This window comes from Carassius carassius, chromosome 47, assembly GCF_963082965.1.
Source record: "Carassius carassius chromosome 47, fCarCar2.1, whole genome shotgun sequence".
Lineage (NCBI taxonomy): Eukaryota > Metazoa > Chordata > Actinopteri > Cypriniformes > Cyprinidae > Carassius > Carassius carassius.
In genome coordinates this window covers 5,103,544-5,125,163 of record NC_081801.1, presented here as the reverse complement: position 1 = coordinate 5,125,163, position 21,620 = coordinate 5,103,544, and the positions used below count along the sequence as shown (strand labels likewise).

The window sequence follows — 21,620 nt, the reverse complement described above, 5'->3', positions numbered from 1 at the left end:
TACATTTTGGTCCAAAAATAACAAAAACTACGACTTTATTCAGCATTGTCATCTCTTACGGTCTGTTGTGAGCGAGTTCAAAACACTGCAGTTTTGTGATACCTTTCTGGACATGGACAGTATACCGTACACAGTTTCAATGGAGGGACTGAGAGCTCTCGGACTAAATCTAAAGTATCTTAAACTGTGTTCCCAAGATGAACGGAGGTCTTAGGTGTTTGGAACGACATGAGGGTGAGTCATTAATTACATAATTTTCATTTTTGGGTGAACTATCACTTTAAGAGCTTCTTGGTTGTTTCATGCCGCTTTTTTTTCTTTTTGGGTTAATAACGTTAATGCGTTAAATGTCATTGGCCCAAAATTAACTTGATGACAGCACTTATTGTATTAGAGAATAACTTTCATATCCATCTAAGCTGGACATTCTGTCACATTACATGGTGTTAAAAGGTCAATCAATTTTCCTGACAATTAGTGGTGAAAATGTTAATAATGTTTGTTAAACCAAAAAAGTGAAAAATATATTCACTGCAATTAAAAAATGACAACTGATATACCATGCTACTGAAAGATTCCCATATTACACAAATATAAACACAAATGTTCACATGTTCATGGACTGTAATCAAATACATGCATGTTAGAATAGTTTCTGTGGCTCAGCATTTGCAGTGCAAAAGGTCCTGGGTTCAATTCCCAGGGAACACACATTCTGGTTAAAAAAGGTTTGGCTGAATGCAATGTAAGTCGCTTTGTAAGTCACATTATTCCAGCAGCACAGGTGGCTTGATTTCTTCAGGAGAAACAGATCTAAACAGGGATGGACTTTAATTACAGCCTGGGCAACTGGGGCGCAAAACCTTTTAAAAGAGACAGGGTGTCAGGATTTTGAGAGGAGATAACTGAGACCAGAGCTGAACATGGATTGATTTTTGGGGATCGTGCCACTCAGAAAGCAAGCCAAGGCAGTCCTGAATGAGCTTCACTGTGCCAAGTAGCCCTTGTGAACGGGGTGAGATAAAAAGGGGGAGTTGATGTCAGCTACATCTCCATCCAAAATAAACAGAGGCTGTGAAATGTAAACTTAAGAGCCCATTATTAAGCATTATTAAGAGCCATCATTATTAAGCAATTATTGCATCTTTTGGCTTTTTTTAGAATTAGGCCTAAAACAAAACAAATTAAGTAAATAGTTTCAGTCTGACTGAATGTGTTTGGAAAGGTGGCATGAGAGACTAAACACTAATTCAAGCTGTCTCCATTGTCTATTTTAAATTTATTAGATTAAATTGAGTGAGTGAAGTGCTTACGAAAAGCATTTTGTGTTTACACTATCCACCTGATTATTTATCTTATTAGCAGGTGGGAAATGAAGACACAAACTATAATGGCACTCAGTGACCTGTGGGGACGGGACAAAGTCTGGAGCTTGTGTGTTGTTGCCATCTTGTGGAACACTCACCTCACAGCATTATATGCAATATTTTACGATTATAATACACCTCTGCTGCAATCTAGTGGTTAAATAGCCACACAACAAAGAGTCTGCAATAAAAAAGACAATAAAATGAAACCAAATCAAACCCAGGCAGAGTATATAAACACACTTGTAAAATAAAGAAAAATAAAATAAAACTAAGTCTAAAATCTATAGCTAATTATAAACGCAATAAAATGAAATCAAATAAAAACCAAGCAGAGAACATAACATAAATTAACTCTCAGGGGAACGCACACAACTGTTCCGTTTATATGAGAGCGATGTCACTCGTTGTGATTATTTTGAATAAAGAGTACAGTAAGAGTACTTTTTTTTTCTCTGTAGGTTTTCTGTAGGTTAAATTTAGTCTGACTTTCTAATTCAATTTCTACCATTTTATATCCTTATATATTTTATGTATATATATATATATATATATATATATATATATATATATATATATATATAGTATTTCAAATTAATGTGCAAAATGTCTCAAATGTTTCAAAGGACCTCAAGTTTCAGCTATATATATACACCATGAATTACTGTATACTGTAAGACAAAATGGCATGGGACCACAAAAATAACCATCTAATTCTTCTTATGCGTCATTCTTTAATAACAGGTAATGTAAACTTACTGGCTTTTTCCGAACTTTCATATTAATCATTTCACTTAGTCAAATCAAAATATTGTCTTTGCATTCACACAGTACTCACAGCTCAAAATGATGTTTTGATGAAGTCTGTATAAATGGCCTGCAGGGTGAACTGGCTGCAGTTGTTTGCTGGTTACTTCAGACAGTTTCTCTTCATGGGCCATTACTGTGCGGCTCTCACGCGGATCAGTATGATTTAACCATGAAATGTGGAGGGGAAAACAGTGTCAGAATCAAACGGGTGCCCGCCGGTGGGAATAAAGGTAAGAGTCCAGTCAAGCATGTTTGGATCCGATTCCAAGCTTCAACTGGAAGAATTAACGAGTTTAGTTAACCTCATCTATGATAAATGTTCACAGGACAAACAGATTTGACATTATATACAGGTTATGTTTGAAATATTAACCCATAATTCAATGTCCTTGACCTGACCTTGCATTTCCAGTGTGATGGGTGGCATAACTGCAAAACTGTTTTAAACACTGCTGCTCAAGAAACAATTCTTCTTATAATCAAAGCAGCATATTATAATGATTTCTGAAGGATCATGTGACTTTGGAAACTAGAGTAATGTGCTGTTGAAAATTCAGCTTTGTCATCACAGGAATAAAATAAATTTTATTTACAATATTACTGTATTTTTGATCAAATAAATGCATCAATGGTGAGCATAAATAGTTTCCAAAAATATTAAAACATTTTACAGACCCAAAATTTTGAACTGTAGTGTATATTATATGATTTATTTTTGTATAAAAATGTCATAACTAATAAGCCCAGTTAAATTAAGGATCAAAAAAGATATTATGGCAAATATTGCCTCTAAATCATTTGTCACACTGGAAATGGAAGATCAAGGTGAAATCACCAAGTACTCGGAGGTATTCTGCAGGGATTGGTATTCGGCCCACTTTTATTTTACCTCATGTTCCAGTTTTACAAGGCTTGCAGAGCGTTAACAGACAGTCACTCCTGGAGTTCGTTAGTCATGTCAACACCTATGGAAAACAGATCCTATAGAAAATGCAGAAGCAGCTACCTATGATCTTGTTTTCCTCCGAGATAAATGAGTATACAGGAAGGTCAAATGGCAATGACGTTCCATAGCTGTGAACCGCTTCATGAACTGTGAGGGGAAAATACAAAGAAGAGAGACGTTGAGAGAGAGGGCAAGGTGTTTAATAGGTGAGGACAACAGAGCTGTTGAAAACTCACACTCATGGTCCTCTATTATTGCTAAACCTTGGGTTTAAACTCAGTGTAATATTGTATAGTGCCTGTTTTATACATTGTTTTCAGGATTCTTTAATGAATAGAGAAGAACAGTATTTATTTAAATCAGATTTTTTTTTATCTGATCAATTTAATGCACACTTGCTGAATTAAAATATTTAATATTAATATAATAATATTTCAAATAATAACAATAATAAAATATGACTGACCCCAAAATTTTGAACGGTAGCATGTTGCACATTCTATATTATATATATATATATAAATAATTTGAATAAAATAGTTTTAAAGGATTTTATTTCTTATTAAGTGTCATCTTAAGAAACCTTACAAATATTTTTAGAAATATTTTTGGAACTACAAAATATACGCAACTATTTCTTAAGCTAGAAAATAAGAAATCAGCGGTTAAGAGGAATTTGATTCTTAATGTTCCGTGAATCTGGCCCTAACAAGAGAACCTTGGTATATGTAACCTGTTAGTTATTTTGTAGACAAATGACACATTCAAAATGCCCAAAATACAAAATGCACATCCTTTATATTATAAAAATAGAAATTTCATACAATGAAATACATTCAGCCTTTTTTCAGCATACAGTTAAATAGTCGTTCTGTGATATTTACACTCCTCATTCTCTCTACAATCAGTTATTTCTTTCAGTTCTGCCACTCTTTGAGGGCAATCTTTAAATTGGCCAATCTGGATTATTCAAGGTTCGGGGCAATTTCCTCTTCCTGTTGCTCTTAGGCGGGATCTTGGGTTTGAAGTCTTCACCAGAGCCAAAGTCCAGGCTTTCCTGGGTGTCCCTCCAATTGTCCGGGGCAGATGGGAAATCCTCTACAGAGTGCAACGGTCTGCTGAACACTTTGTTCTGCAACTCTGCGATGTCGTTACGAATGTCAGCCATCATGAGTAACAGGAAGTCAAAGGATCCTGGTGGGCCCTGAAAACATAAGCACACTAATCATCACATTAAATTCCATTTTCACATGCAAATATTCTGTACATTTTGTGTAAATCTGCTTTGTATTTTATATTGTGATTTATTGTCTTGCAACTTATGATTGAACTATGGGACTTTTCCTGTTTAAATAAAGGTTTTATATATATATATATATATACTCTGATGTTGCACCATAACAGCTTGCAGTTGTCTACACTGCCATCAAATAGGCTTAATTAGGCAAAATAAATAAAACATAACATAGAATTTATAGCTATTTAAATGGTGAGACTTAAAAATATTCACCCATTATGATTTTGCAGAACCTTTTTTTAACAAGTCATACCATTTTAATTAATATTAATTTTTAATTTTTATTAATTTATTTTTTATTTTGAGCATTCTACAGATTTTGATAAAATAATGCATACAAAAACACTAAAAATAGAAAAATGAAAATATTTACCCATTATTTTACATTTTGTTGTTTGCTTCCTATTTCCAGTTTTTTTTAATTTAGAATTTATTTAAAATTAAATAGAATTTATAATAATTTAAATGGTACATGATTCTGCATGTATTCTTTTAGAACAGCAAAATATTTTCATAATTCATTTCAAATATAACAACTGCAAAGACATATGAACATGTTTTTTTTTATTAAAATAAAAAAAATAATTCATAATACTGAAATCACGTACGTGTTAATAAATTATACTTTTTACTTGTACTATTAATAGATATTGTTTTTATTATTAATTTTATTATATATATATATATATATATATATATATATATATATATATATATATATATATATATATATATATATATATATATATATATATATATATATATATATATATATATATATATATATATATATATAAAAGGTACACATCCATAAATATAAAAATTACAATATAGCTCAATTACCCATTTTCCCCCAATTTTTTTTATTATTTGAATTTAAATTGAGATATAATGTATTTGTAAAATAAATATATACTTTTCCAGTAAAGTATAAAAAGGCAAAGCAAATTTCACAAGGTGGTAGAAGAGTTTTTGGGTCTGTTTTCAAGAAAAATAAATATTTTAAACTTGATTTTGTGAATGATCACAATAGGATATCTGCTTTTGTACTTTGAAAGAGAGACAGACAGAAAGACAGATGAAGTGTGATCAAGGATAAGAGCGAGAGAGACGAACACAGACAAATATATTTCAGACATAAGAACCATGAGAGAGAGTGCCATGATGTTCTTACAGGCGGTCCGGAAGGGCCGGGGACCCCTCTCTCTCCCTGGAGAAACCAAACAAATATTTGGGTTAGCAGGATTACAGTAAAGAAGCCATGAGAAGTCCAATGGGACAGTTATTGCCTGCTATCTCTCAGTAGCATGATCACACATGAGAAAACAAGCCATCACTGGCCACATCACAATCAGACATCTCTTCTCCCGTCATTCAGCAAATGAATCACTGCACAATGCAATTTAGCTTGCATGTAAAACCAAAAGACAGAAACAAGTTTATTCAGCATCTGAGTGTATATATAAATGTTATCTTAGCAGTGTTTCTGCGCACCATTTAGAGCTGGTCTCTAGTTCATTTGGGCTGAGGTATGGCAGTAGGTACCACACAGAAAGACGTTGTGAGATATCAACCCCTCTGTGGGGATTATGTAGGGTCAGGGTTCACGGAGAGGTAGTAAGTGGCCCAGATGTTTTTGATTTGTGAATATAAAGCCAAAAAAACCTATACAAACATGTAACAGAAGTCTACACACTATACATGGATCAACCTTGAACCTCTGCATGCACACGCATGTCAGAAAACAAACAAAACATTGGAAAAGCATGCTTAGGCCTAAATATGTGAAGGTGAATGCTTAAGGCTAAGCTTGCTAGGTTTAGTTGTGTTCTGAAATGTCTAAAAGGGAAATTCATGAAGCGACACGGTACATTAGTGTGAAGAGTTTACTTTTACAGCCAGTTTCAATTATAATCAAGGGACAATCAATCTGGTTAAAGTTAGTTAAACTGTTGTCTTATTTATTGCTTGCTACCTGAATAATAACATCTAGTTTATTGCACTGACTAGGGGTGACAATACACTCATGTCACGATTCAGTTCAATACACAATACTGATCTCACAATAAGCTGAAATGGTTTTAAACAATATATAATTACTTCTAAGACTTAGATAAACAGTTAGAAAAAGTACTGTTCATTAAAATGCTAAATTTACATCAGGAATGGACTACATGTGTCAAAGATCGTGTTTTATTAAATTTTGTTTTTATAATTTAGATAACACTTTGTTTTACAGTGTCCTTGTTACATGTAGTTACTACAGTAAAAACTATAAATGATGGATAATTACATGCAACTAACCCTAAACCAATCCTTAATCCTAACCCTATAGTAAGTACATGTAATAGGGACACCTTAAAAAAAAAGTGTAACCTTAATTTACTACTAATAATTAATAAACACGAAAGCCCAAATGTGTGATCAGCTGAGTTTACGTTATTTTATGTTGATTTAAATCCATCTAAAATTTCATTTTGAGTGAACACAATACGTATTGTCGCTATGCTATATATAGACATTTAAAGGCAGCTTTTTAATACCACAGTAATGCAAAAATTCACATTATATTTCTACAACATTAAGTGCTCTTGCAATATCTTGAACATTTGCAAAGACATTTGTGTAATTGTGAACAGAATGTTTCTGGTTTCTTTTTGAGAATAGTCTTGTTGACTTTAAAATACCTGCCTCAATTCTTGAACAAATTTTGATATAATATTAAAAAAAATAATAATAATTTTTAGTATTGTTTTACATTTGTTTTTAGACCATGAGCAAGCAGATCACTTGTAACCGTTATCTACGGTGCATGTGAAATCCCTCCGTGTATTTTTACTCAATATCTGGACTAATCATAATTCATTTCAAAAACTTAATAATGGTGTTTTGACATTCTGAAATATGTGCAATTCGTCCTGCCATCTATGATGTCATATTTGAATATTTTGCTCTTTGGCCATCGACCCAACGCCATCCAAGAGATTATTACGTTAGTGATCGGTCACCATTGACCTTAAATTTCTTTATCCTCTTTTTTCCAAATCTTTGGACTCCAGACATGAAAACCAGACCATGGCCACAGCATTGAAAAGTAGTGGACGGAGATAAAGATAGATAGAAAACATACCTTCATGCCATCTCTCCCTGGAGCCCCGGGTGGACCCTATGAACACAAAACACAGAAACATCCTAATTAAACACACAACCATACATATCTACTAAAAACACCCACGGCACAAATATATAGGTTTAATTTTGTATGACTGCACAAGGGAATGGTTTATTACTTTATTAAAAATGCTTTATTAAAAATTAAAAAAATTAAAAATAAAAAATTTATTGAAAATGCGGTTTATAATTTTTTTTTACTGTTAAAAGTCTTCATGCAGTAACATTTTTTATAAACGAAACTTGCAACTTTAGAACTGTGCTCTATAAATAAATATTTATAAATTAAAAGCATAACTAAAATATACAATTGTTCATGTTTAAAAGTTCAGTTTAGAAATGTTAACTGCTAAAAAAAAAAAAAAAAGTCAATCATACTGTAAAAATATTGATTGTAAATGCATTGATTGTAAATATTTTTAAAAGAATGATTGAATAAATAAATAAAAACATCTATGTTTAAAAGTTCATCTCTGAGAAGGCTTCATAAAATAGATTTTATCTGACCAAAACCATTTGACCGCAAAAGGCCAAACAAAGGACCCTTGGCATATTTATATTCATTGAATTAAATATTTGATGGTCCTATTAATTCAACTCTTAAATATTTTCACACATCAAATCATGCCTGTCAAGATCTCTAGGGCAGATCTGAGCCATATTTGTACCAGAATGGAAAACATGATTCATCGATCTAAAAATACTTCATTGAACTCTGGGTTTTTATGTGGGCGATTAGAGAGAGCTGGCAGTTCTTGAGTAAAGACACAGAGTGAATGTGTTCATGGATGGAGCGGTTGTGACAGACAGGGGAGGCCCATGAGTACACATGTTCAGGTTTTGGACTTGTATTTATGCGCATACAAAACACACCTCACAGACGCAACTGGAGGCAGCACCTTAGACCGTGTTTTCCAAGAACACTGTTCCAAACTGCATAACTTCTTCTAACAGACTGAAACTGTGAGCACTCTAGAACTAAATTCATGTTATGAGCTACGACTCCAGAGCATTGAAAGGCTCATGTTTCTACATATAGGATTCATAAATTATTACAATATTTCAGAAGTATATTTCTTCACCGACGACTCTTGCTTCAGTGATTAGGTCCAGTGCATTAAAAAGGTTGATTATCAGAAAGGGTTAACAGTCGGCCTCGAGACGCACACTGGCCAAAGAAAGCAAACCATGTGAAGTAACGCAGTCAGCCTTTTCCCTGTTACTGCCATTATCATTTGTCAACATCCAGAGGTAGGATGAATGTTGTGCTTCGGAATCTTGAAAAATGTATTGTTTCTATACGCAAACTATAAAAAAAGGCTTGGCTCACAACCAGCTTTCTGGTAGGAAATATATCAAGCAACAATCAAAAAGAACAGGGGGATCAAACGTGATAAAGGAGGACAGCTCTTGTAAGAAAAAAAAGAAAAAGGACTCCACCTGCAAAGACGCCCCCCTTCAGAGAGTCAGAGGTCATCCAGCTGAAGGTCAGGGGGTTTAGGGGACACGTGTTAAAACGCTGGCCCAGACGGTGACCCAGCTAGGCTTGAGCTGATAGAATGATCTGAAAATCTGGAGAGCTGAATATCTGCTGCTTTACTGCAGCTAAACACTTTGACAAATGGAATTCACATTTCTACTTAAATAAAATAAAAAAATAACATTTAATCATTTATAATGTTATTGGTAAAATGTGTTAATTAAAATATCAAAACTATTTAATAAAATATAACAATAGTAAATAAAACATTTTATTTTAATACATTTTAATATTAATGTTACAAATTAAATATTAATATTTAATTTTTATTTACATTTTTAAATTTAAAAATAATGTTAGTTTAGATTATGAAAAATGTCTGGATGTTAAAGTGACATTTTGCAACTTAAAACAACATCCCTAATTTATTTGAATAAAAAAAAAATGCAAATGGGCTGCAGAGAGGAAATGGCAGAAATCAAGAAACTCAGTGTGTATCAGTCTCTCCTCGCTTCCTTCTCTGCAAATGTCTTCACGGCTAAAACATCCTACTACCACAACAAAATTAACAGCTGTTGTGACGCTCGGACACTCTTCAAGACTTTCTCTTCTCTTCTTAATCCACCTCGTCCATCGACTCTTACAGCGGACGACTTTGCAGTTTTCTTCACAAATAAGACAAGATCCATCAGTGACCAATTCTCCACACCACAGACTGAGGACAACTTCACAATGACCGACGCACACTCCTTCTCCTCCTTCTCCCCACTCTCAGAGATGGATGTCTCCAAACTTCTCCTGTCCAATCATCCTACTACTTGTCCACTTGATCCGATCCCCACTCACCTCCTTCAAGCGATCTCTTCTTCAGTCATACCTTCGCTTACTCACGTTATCAACTCCTCTCTTCACTCTGGAACATTTCCCTCAGCATTCAAGCAGGCTCGGGTAAGCCCACTGCTCAAGAAACCATCTCTAAATCCAGCACTTCTTGAAAACTTCAGACCGGTATCCCTTCTTCCATTCATTGCAAAGACACTTGAGCAAGCTGTGTTCAACCAGTTTTCTATGTTCCTTGTACAGAACAACCTCCTGGACAGCAACCAATCTGGCTTCAAAAGTGGCCACTCAACTGAGACTGCTCTGCTCTCGGTTACTGAAGCCCTGCGACTAGCAAGAGCAGCTTCTAAATCCTCGGTACTCATCTTACTGGACCTTTCTGCTGCTTTTGACACTGTTAATCACCAGATTCTCCTGTCCACCCTCAGAAAGATGGGCATCTCTGGAACAGCACTCCTGTGGGTTAAGTCCTACCTCTCTGACAGATCCTTCAGTGTGTCTTGGAGGGGTGATGTTTCGAAGTCACACCACCTTGCTACTGGGGTTCCTCAAGGCTCAGTACTTGGACCACTTCTCTTCTCCATCTACATGACATCATTAGGATCTGTCATTCAGAAGCATGGCTTTTCTTATCACTGCTACGCTGATGACACCCAACTCTACATCTCATTCCAACCAGATGACCCGACGGTAGCTGCTTGCATTTCAGCCTGTCTGAGTGACATCTCTAGCTGGATGAATGACCATCACCTTCAGCTTAACCTTATGAAGACAGAACTCCTGGTGATTCCAGCTAACCCATTGCTTCATCACAACTTCTCTATACAGCTGGGCTCATCAACCATTACTCCTTCGAGGACAGCTAGAAACCTAGGAGTTGTGATGGATCATCAGTTAAGCTTCACAGACCACATTGCTACAACTACCCGGTCCTGCAGGTTTGCCTTGTACAACATTAGGAAGATTAGATCCTTCCTGTCAGAGCAAGCAACCCAACTTCTTGTCCACGCTCTTGTTCTCTCCAGACTGGACTATTGTAATGCTCTCCTGGCGGGCCTTCCTGCATGTACTGTCAAGCCTCTGCAATTGATCCAGAATGCAGCAGCGAGGGTTGTCTTCAATGAGCCAAAAAAAGCTCACGTTACTCCTCTCCTCATCAGGTTACACTGGCTACCAGTAGCTGCTCGCATCAAATTCAAGGTACTGATGCTAGCCTACAAGACGACCACTGCCACGGCACCAACTTACCTAAACTCATTGGTTAAATCTTATGTGCCCTCCAGAAGTTTGCATTCTGCAAGTGAACGACGCCTTGTGGTGCCATCCCAAAGAAGTTCAAAATCACTCTCACTGACCTTTGTCTGGACTGTGCCTAGCTGGTGGAATGACCTCCCAATCTCAATTCGTACAGCTGAGTCTTTACTCATTTTCAAGAAACATCTAAAGACTCATCTTTTACGCCTGCACTTAACCAACTAACTTTTCCTTTACTTGTCTTTTCATTTTATATAGAAAAAAAAAAAAAAACCTGCCTATGCGTTCTATACTAGACTAACTGAGACTTGTCATGGCACTTGTATACTGTTGTTGTTCTCTTGTTGACCTGACTGCTTCTATTGTTCTCATTTGTAAGTCGCTTTGGATAAAAGCGTCTGCTAAATGATTAAATGTAAATGTAAATGCATATTATATAAATTAATAATGTTAATATTAAAATATATTAAAATAATATCAAAATAATTGAACAATATTAATGTATTACATTATATTACATTATAATCCATGATTTAAAGTAAAAATGTAAATAAAATAAATATTTAGTAGTCAAATTTCTATGAAATATTACAATTAATAATAATAAATGTATAATTTGAGAGTATATTTACAATCAATTCAGTAGTGTTGTTGTTGTATTTTTTTATATCAGTCACAAACATTGCTGTATATGTGTGAAAAGAAACAAACAAATGTGTTGCACTGAATTTTTTTATCATTTTAAATTTGGCCAACTTGCGGGTGTGGTCCTAAATGAAACATCAGATGTTCTGATTGGCCCATCACAACCAATCATAACAACACAGAATCTGCATAGCAATGCCCTGGCAACCACTCCTCCACACCACGGCATCATGGTGCAACTGTAGGCTAAATCAATCACCACTGACATTTCTTTAAGAACATACAATGGCATTGATTTGTACTCTAACAATACACTTTGCATGGATGATGGGATATTATGTGAGCAATATTTTGAAATTGGGACTACACGTATAATAAAGAATTTAATTGGTTTTGTCAGTTTGATATGGCACAAGGATTAACAAAATCATTTTAATGGTACTTCATGTCCAAAAAAAATAAATAAATAAATCACTGGCTTAGTGTGTGTTTATAAAAAAGTAAACCCAGTCGGTGATGTCTTAAGTGAATGTAAATGATCAAGACATAAAAACATGTGTCAAAATATTGGATCAGTCCATTAAGCCTTGCAGTGTAACTGTGTGATAAATTGACACAATCTCTTTACATAAATCTACAGACACAATCGTGAGAGGCAGGATATTTTGTTGCAATCTCTTGGTCCAAAAGCCAACAACCACATATGCTGGAAGTGCGAAGACTCTTCAAATGATTTGAGTACAAATGAAACTGATCCTGTACCTTCTGATCCAGTTTCAGTATTACAAGTCTGCTGAAACTATTAAGAGCCCGTAAAAGCAAACATGAAGTGGAACTGCATCCAAAAACAAAGAATTCCATGGCTATGAGAGCTCAAAACTGACTATGTCCCAAATGAGACCAGACATTACAGACTTACTCACCATTCATGACCTTAGAGTAGAAATATTTCAAGTACAAATGTATCTGAAGTGTTTAAAAGAAAACATTCAGTGACATATCCACCATCAACAACATAACAATTTGCTCAGTATATCTACAAATATCCACGGCCGTGAACTTACTGTCAGACATTGGTTCACAGCACTTGTGATTTGAGTGCGAAAAAGTGTGTGTGAGATGATTATTCATTATGTCTGTTAGTGTGGGGAAGAATGTGTGAAGAGTAATGAGGGTTAACAGTCCGTAACAGGAAGTGTAAAGCATGTCACTGTCGAAAGCAACCAAAGGTCAGCGAGCTATAAAACCTTCATGCTGTGTCTAAAATGAAGCTTGGCTCAATAAATCTGCAAATGCTTAAAGTAAAGAACGAAGGTGCTGTGCAACAATGAAGATCAAGTGCAACTAACAATTAGGAAGTTACTCAACATCTTAAGAATGTAAGTATAATGTGATGTTTATAATCTTTTACAGCAGGGGTGCTCAATGCTACTCCTGGAGGCCTGACTTCCAGCAGAGGTTATGTCTAAATGCCTGATCCCAGCAAGTCTAGATTTACAATACTAAGAACATGCGTTTTCAAGTTTTCAAACACAACAATACTTCTATATTAACTATTTGATCCACTTCTGAAATATTGTACTATGATAATCTGCCATTTTTAGCCAAAGGCTTAGTCTATTTTAATAATTTTTTGAAGGTTGAACCATTCATTTTGTTATCCAAACATAATTAGTGCTATTAAAATATTTTAAAGATTTGAAATAAAGCTGATATATATATATATAATATAATACTAATTCATAATAAAAGAACACTGATTATATTAGTTTTATATAACATTCTTCTAAAATTGCCCAAAAATTATGAATTATTATATTATGAATTATTATTATTAATTTTTTTAACTATTTTAACTTACATGCTCCCAACCCACCCCCCATCCAATCGGTTCGAAAGCAGCTAAAACATTGTCTTAGTTCCCCCAGTGAGGCGACTGTTACAAGAAAACAATTCTATTTTGCAAACATTGTTTACTTTCATGTCATTTAGCTCCTTCAGGTTTGAACAGGTCTTTATTTAAGGTTTGAAGGGCCATTTGACAGTAACAGGTCTGTGTGTTTTAGGAGGACTAGTACTAAACCTTAGCAGTAAAGGCAGATTTCCAGGTGTAGAATTAAGCTACCCCTGCATTACATCCTTGAACCTGCTTTAGCACATTCTTTAGTGAGTCATAATAAATATGGTCACCAATCAAGACTCAGATACACAATACACAATAGATGCTGAGCCAAAGTGAGTTATCGTCATAGAGCTTAATGGTGCAGCAGAATCAAAGGGCACTGGAAAACAACACCAATGCAGTGTGTCCCAAGCGAAACATCAAGAATTAATGGAGAAGTGCAATTAGATTATGTGCTAATGTTAGACTAAATATTTTAATTATTACAGATGCAGGAGAATTAACTAGAGCACATTAGATTACAGTTGATAATACATGGAGCTTATAGGTTACTTGTAAAGACTGATATGTACCACTGGGCCACGGCGTCCCTGTTTGATATGCGACAGGTCCGGTGAGGGTCCCATGGGCCCCATGTCGCCTCTGGGACCAGGCATGCCTGGTGGCCCCATTTGTCCTGGAGGACCAGGGGAGCCTTTGGGCCCTGGGCTCCCTGAGAGAGACATAAAAAGTGACAGGTTTACAGAAGAATGGTATCAGGAAAAGAATGGCAAAAATAAACAGCATATTAACAAAGCTCACCTGCAGGCCCAGGTGGCCCTGTAGGTCCAGGTAAAAATGGATGTGTCATCATCATCTTTTCATTGGTCATCTGTTTATTGACCTCTGTGTTGCTTGGCAATACGGCAATCTGAGGAAAGGAGAGTTACACAAAACCCACAGATCATCCAGAGTCTCACTGTTTCTTGCACTTCAGGACTGGAAAAGACTGAACAGAAACATGACAAACTGTTTTTTTGGTTCGGAAGCTTTATATAACCAAAAACGCAAGATTAACAGTCAGTTTTACAAGAATAGTAATCCATAGATGAATATAAATGTCATTATTTGCTCCCTCTTATGCTGATCCAACCCCAGTGTGCTGTTATTTATTTTCTGTGGTAAGAATCTTCAAGAAAGAATCTTCATGCTGCTCTAAAAAAATAAAAATAAAAATAAAATAAATAAAAGATAATATAAGAAATAATTTTTATAAAAAAGAATAATAATAATAAAAAAAAGAATAAATAAATGGCTTGGGAATAAAGAGCACAAGCTCATAACTTTTTAGAAACGCTTGCATTATATCATAGCTTGGTCCAACTCGAATCCGTTGATCTGACTTTTACCCCTTCGCTAACTGCTAGTTGGTCTAACTAGTTCTTAAGACACCATCATAACAGTGGCGAATTTTAAGCAATTAACCCTTAAATATTTAGAGACATAACAGTGATTAAATTTGGCTAAATTATTCCTTTGAGAAAAGGTATAAGGACATTACTGTCACATTACTGTAATAGCAACTAATCTGACAGGAGGGAATGGCTAAAATATATAATATTACAAGGTAAATAAGAGAATTATAATTTAAACCAAAGTAACGTGAGCATGTAATATGATCGATAAACTGTAACATCTGTGTACATGCTGTTCGCAAAAACAGGAAATCTCTGAACTGAGATCAGTGCCTGTCTTTTACAAGCGTTCTTCGGAGAGTATTTCACTTCAAAGGACTCATTGGAAGTATCCATTACCTTCTAACCTATGAGCTCTGGAGATCAGTACACACACACACACAGTAGATACAGCCCTAGGCCTAGTGCATAAATCTGTGTAAGTGTCTGTGTCCAGCCCTTTGCAGTCAATTTAAATCTCATTTGTCATGGTTTCTGGTTTCGATTTGTGTCGGACTGCTCATATTTCGATTCCTATGTTGCACCCAGTGCCAATGTCAACCACTTATGATGCTGCGAGAGATTAGCAGAATTATGTGCTGTGAACAGCAGTCCATTTTGAATAAAAGATCTGCAGTTGAACTAAAACACTATAGTTCTGTTCCAAAACCTAGTAAACATTGCAGTCAAATGCCTACATAGTAAGCTACCTTCTAAAGCACAATCCTAACAGTTATTAAACCCCAAAAATGACCGATTTAGTACCAACGCAATAGTTTTTACACTAAAATGGTTCACAATGAATTTTACTTACATTTTTATATTTTATTAATTTTGATATAATAATGTTTTCTCATCAAGGGATAATTTTAACTGAACTTGTAACATTGCATTCTGAACTGCATTCTCCAAAAAGGCATCTTAAAAGGCTAAAATAATTTCACAGTTAATTTATCATATCATATATTTTTTAAACTGAAAAGGAAAAAAAAAATCCATGAATAAATCTAAAAATACATTAATAATAAATAAAACGAGCAAGCCAATATAACTTTTTCCTAACAAAGCAATAGGCAGGAAATTAAAACAAATGGAGGAAAAAAAAACCTTTTAAAGCAAACATATCAATGTTTTTGTGTCACCTTCTCACAGAACCATAAGTCTAGCCTCACTCTCACTAGTTCATCACATATTTTACTCTCAGTATTTTTCCCCTCACAGTCTGCTGGAACACATGCACAAGAGCTATATATCATGCCGTGACCATGAGGGTGCTGAGTGGATTTGCTGACAGTCTCACTTTGTCTACAGCCCGTCTAAACTGCATCCCTGTGCTCAACGTGATTTACTAGCCTGCAGCAAGGACAGATATAAGTCACACCACCAGACTGCTCAGCTGTTCAGCCCGTGTTTTATCACTTTTTATTTTGCCTATAAAGTCACCAACACATCCCTGAAGACTTGTATAACCTAAATCCGACTTGCTTGTGAAACATAGGCAGGCAGGTTCTTGTTAGGTCGGCTCATGTCTATGGCTGAGAACATGCATATAAAAGGAAATCTGCGGCTTGTTTTAGCAAATAAGCCTTTCAGGTGAAACTGGTAAAGGGCACCTTCTGTTTGAGTTGGAGAACGGTCATCTTCATCTGATGGAAGTCTTCACATGTGGCCGAGCATGTTCCTTCTTTCATGACATTGTCTGATTTCTCAAACAGTGGAGCTGCAAAAAACAACAACATGAATGTGGAGCTTAAGGAAGTTTGTTGGACAAAACCAAATCAAAGCTAAGTGAAAAAGTCAATCCATGATGGCAAATGTTAAGAGAACGTTATTAAATTATAAATACACATAACTGATGCAATAAAAAAATTCACAATTAAAGCATTTCAAACTCATTAAAAATGGACCATGTGTTTGATTTTTATGCATAGTGTGTTTTATCTTAACTTAGCAATATGCTAAAATCTAATTTCAACTAATTCAAATAAATAAAGAAGTACATTTTAGCATTATTTTAAAAAGAGAAATAATATACTTTAAAACAAAAGTGAAAAGAAAAAAAAAGTGAGTAGAACGTAATGTTTTTGGATATTTAATTGCATATTATTTATAATCAAGTTAAAATATCAGTTCGAATTTATATTAAATGCAATTAGTTAAGAGTGCTTTTTGACCCACTAAGGTATGTAATTTCAATTAATTTCTTATATCGTCTATGAAATATTATGTGCGCACTGCCAAATTTACTGACACACATTTATGGTAAACTAAAATATTAATGTAATTTCTACTAAAACTTGCGTGTCATGTATTTAAATATATTTGAAATGACACATTGTCAATGAAATTGCAATTTAGTACATTTAAAATATGAACTTTAAATGCAATATCAAACAACACAATGTGCTTTAGTAAGTTTGTCAACATCAAAATAAGTGTACTTTAAAGCACTTTATAAAGGTGTGCTGTTTGAGTTAACGGGTGTTTTTTTACATTTCTTTCATATTATATCTGCAAGTACATAAAAACACACTTTTAAGATTGGAAATTCGAACGCACATTGAAATACAATTAAGTGCACTTCAAAAGGTGAATATCAAATATATGGTGTGTTTAGCTGTTGCCTCTGAAGAGTGTTCTAAATCAAAAGCTTATGAGACTCCATTTCAGTTAGTGTACTCAAGGCAGCTCACTAGGTTTTGGAACCGAGCTAAAGTTTTCATTAAAATGTGTCATCAACTTATAACATGGATCTTAAGGTCACAATGGAAGCTCATTCCATACATGAATCATCAGAAACATACTACCTCCTCATCAGAATGTACTAACTACTGTCATTCCTGTCAAAAGTCTGCAGAGTTCAGAAGCTCTTTTAAACTCCTACAGCTTAGTTTGACTAATAGCCGATAACCTCATTTAATCTACACACTGTAATCTCAGTGGTCTGGAATTCCCAGAATTCCTTTTTTGTACATCTGGATTGTTGCAAGCCCAAATGCCCTGAAAGGTCATCTTATTTTGCACTCAAATTGACCCAAAAGAGAGGAAACAGCAGACAGAAAACTCTGAATGACTGATAAGCTCCACAAGAAAGCCTAAAAGTAGATGGTGTGTAGAGGAGTGGAGAGGAAGGAGTGATTGATGCTAATGCTAACCGCTAGCTGGTGTCCCAAGTCATTAACTGCGAGGGGTCAGTGAACTTCCTGCATGGAGACAGGAAGTAATGTCTTATAAATGTGTCAAACCAGAAGAGGCTGCAGAATGTTTTTCTTGGAAACAGTGAGGAGATTAAGAGCAAAACCATATCGGACATGAAATTAACGGCCCTAAAAGTTGTATAATTTTTAATAATTCTAATAGTAATAGTATCTGCAAAATGTTAATTATTTTACCTAAAAAAGAGGGATCATACAAAATGCATGTTATTTTTTATTTAGTACTGACCTGAATAAGATATTTCCCATAAAATACATTTACAAATAGTCCATAAGAGAAAATAGTTGAATTTATAACAATGACTCTGTTCAAAAGTTTCCATACACTTGATTCTTAATACTGTGTTGTTACCTGGATGATTCACAGCTGAGTTTTGTTTTGTGCCTGCTGTTCTTCAGAAAACTCCTTCAAGTCCCACAAATTCTTTGGTTTTCCAGCATCTTTTACATATTTGAACCCTTTCCAACAATGACTGGAGCATCAGTGACCATTTGAACCATTTCTAAAACTCGCTCAGTTGTCCTCAGTGTGAAAAAGATGGATCTCAAAATCATACATTCATTGTCGGCAAGGGTTCAAATATGCAATAGATCCAGGAAAACCAAAGAATTTGTGGGACCTAAAAGATTTTTCTGAAGAGTTTTTTTTGTTTGGACATTGGAATTACTCAAATACAAAAAAGGTAATTTAAATTTCATATCCACTCTTATCCACTTGGCTTATTTTCTGCCCATCTTTCTTTGTGTTTGCATTGCTTTAACTAGATTATGCATCCATGACCTGTCAAGGCATTTAGACCTCACTCAATCCTTTCCACACCTGCTTGATGGAGAGATCTGTGGATAGACAGGTCCAGACAGGAAAATGAATATCTCTGGTTCTCTGTGCTCTATGTAAAATCTTAAAAACTTGCAAAAGCAGCTCCTAAATGGGAAAGTGGCTCTCAAACTAAAAAATCTCACAGAAAAACGGTGGAAATTAACTAGAATCCCATGAAGCACTGCGAATTACGTGAAAAAACCCCCCCATTGCTATTCAGTATAAAATTACTGACTAAAATCCACTGAAACAGAGTATAAATACAGAAAATTCTAAGTTTGACAAAATTCTTTACAAAAACATATTACTGCCAAGTTGATTCATTAACTTTTATATGTTAACAATGATTTCTCTGGATCTCACTACAGCAATTATTTCATCAGTTAAAATTTGAACGTCTGAAAGAGGTGTTAGTGCACAGTTTCAGGTCATGAACCGCTTTGTTGGCCCACAAACGTCTGGGAAACTCCAAACTACAGAAGAAAAGAAGACAGACCAAAAAGAAAGCAAGCAAGCTAAAGTAAAAGAACAAAGAGTGTTGCTGAGACAGACAAACAAAGATCCAGAGAGTACACTCACCTCGCTCGCCCTTGGTGCATGTTTTCCCATCATCCTCTAGGTAGAAGCCCTTCTCACACTCACACCGGTAGCTGCCAGGGGTGTTCACACAGATCTGTGAGCACACCGTCTCGTTATTGTTGGCACATTCATCAATGTCTAACGCAAGAACAGAGAGTGAAAGTGTGAGGGACGGAAAGTTGGCAAAGTGCAAAAGACGTGATGTTTGCTCCTGGGGCGGTATGGAGCGCTTCTGTCAGATCAGCCTGAGAAACAATATTTGACTCCCATCAAATCCATTTAACACTTCAGCAGTCTGGGAGGTCAGGCCCTTTAAGAAACATTATTAACCCTTGTGTGATGTTCATATTTTTGTTACTCAGCCAGTGTTCGTAGGTCTGATGGACCAGCTGCAGTTTTGGGTTTTTAATTCAACACAATCAAAAATTATTTTCAAATACTCAACAGATGTTTACTTAATCCCAATAACAAGCAATATAAACAGCATATATGGTCAAAAATTGCCCTTTACCTTTTTTTAGATTACATTTATGAATTAAAGCGCTACAACCTTATACAGGAATGGCAGGGGCAGAAACAAAACTCACACTTACACTCACACTCTTATAGACTCTCTCTCTCTCTCTCACACACACACACACACACACACACTAATTGAGTGAAGGTACACAGGACCTAAAATTTCCACTCCTTTATTAATAGTATAATTTTTCTTTTGATAAAAAGTGAAAACCGTGAACACCGTACAAGGGTTAAAGAGGCATTGACAAACCAACCCTGTGAATTAAAAACAACCCATAGAGGGCGGTAATATATCCATTCTGTTAAATATTCCTGATGCTTTGAACGAGTCCAATTTAATGTTAATGTTCTTTTTGAGAAGCAAAAATTTTTTTTTACAAAAATGCTTCCATGGTAACCACAGTTTCAGGAAAACTAAATTTAAACAAACAGTTTATAAATAAATATTCAAGTAAATATAAGAATTTAATTATATTCACAATTATATATTTATATAAACTAATATTTTATGAACTATGATTTTACATAAAACAAAATAAAATGGGTAAATGTACATTTTGAGCATCACAAACAATGTATACACATTGCAATGTTTGTGTTGTGTACATTGCATACACCATTATGCTGAGGACCAAAAGCAAATGGTCTTAACTTTTTCTTGTATTTGATTAATGGTTTCATACCTGTACTGCACATTTGTTGTGTGAAAACTGATTTTTTTTTTTGCACTCTGTATTATATATAAAGTAAGTTCAAAATCTTACCCAGACAGTATGGTGTCTCACGGTTTCTATGTCGTTCCCGGTCATAGCGATATCCAGAATAACAGGTGCATACCACACGGCCGAAATGATCGGTACACTGCTGTTCACACGGGGCGCCAGCGCACACATCATAGTCTGTGTATACAAACAAACAAACATCAACACAGCAAGAGAGGAAAGCACAAGAATACAAAAACCAAAAGCTTTAAAGCACTTGCATCAAAACCCACAATATAAAATAAATTAAAAAAAGTATTTTCACTTTTCACAGCAAAACCAAAAAGAGGTTTGGGCCAAAGAGCCAAACCATCTCAGGGACAGCATGGAATGCCGTATGAGTCAGGGAAGTATGTGTCCATTCTCAACCAGTACTGTATGTGTTTCTCATCAGCAGAGAGAGGGCAGGTAAGGACACCAGAGAACACAAACAGCATAGAAACAGAAAAAAGGCTTTAAAAACAAGCTGTAGACAGTCTCAAAGGGTTCCAGGGACCACTATACAACCTCTCAATGTGGCATGGCGAACCGCAAAACACAGACAATTTAGTTGCACATTTTTATTTGACAGTTACGA

General features: G+C 35.1%; 1 protein-coding gene across 2 annotated transcripts in view; it reads right to left on the bottom strand.

Moving 5' to 3' along the window:
• Positions 1–3,902: 3,902 nt before the first annotated feature.
• Positions 3,903–21,620, bottom strand: part of LOC132130047 (collagen and calcium-binding EGF domain-containing protein 1-like) — a 54,969-nt gene continuing 37,251 nt past the window's right edge. For both annotated transcript variants that reach the window (XM_059541664.1, XM_059541663.1), the window contains 8 exons: positions 21,047–21,181; positions 19,761–19,898; positions 16,760–16,866; positions 14,515–14,623; positions 14,286–14,425; positions 7,551–7,586; positions 5,595–5,630; positions 3,903–4,327 (listed from right to left, as the gene is read on the bottom strand). In XM_059541664.1, the coding sequence (XP_059397647.1) occupies positions 4,070–4,327; positions 5,595–5,630; positions 7,551–7,586; positions 14,286–14,425; positions 14,515–14,623; positions 16,760–16,866; positions 19,761–19,898; positions 21,047–21,181 (959 nt within the window). In that variant the 3' untranslated portion in view covers positions 3,903–4,069. The remainder of the gene's footprint in view (positions 4,328–5,594; positions 5,631–7,550; positions 7,587–14,285; positions 14,426–14,514; positions 14,624–16,759; positions 16,867–19,760; positions 19,899–21,046; positions 21,182–21,620) is intronic.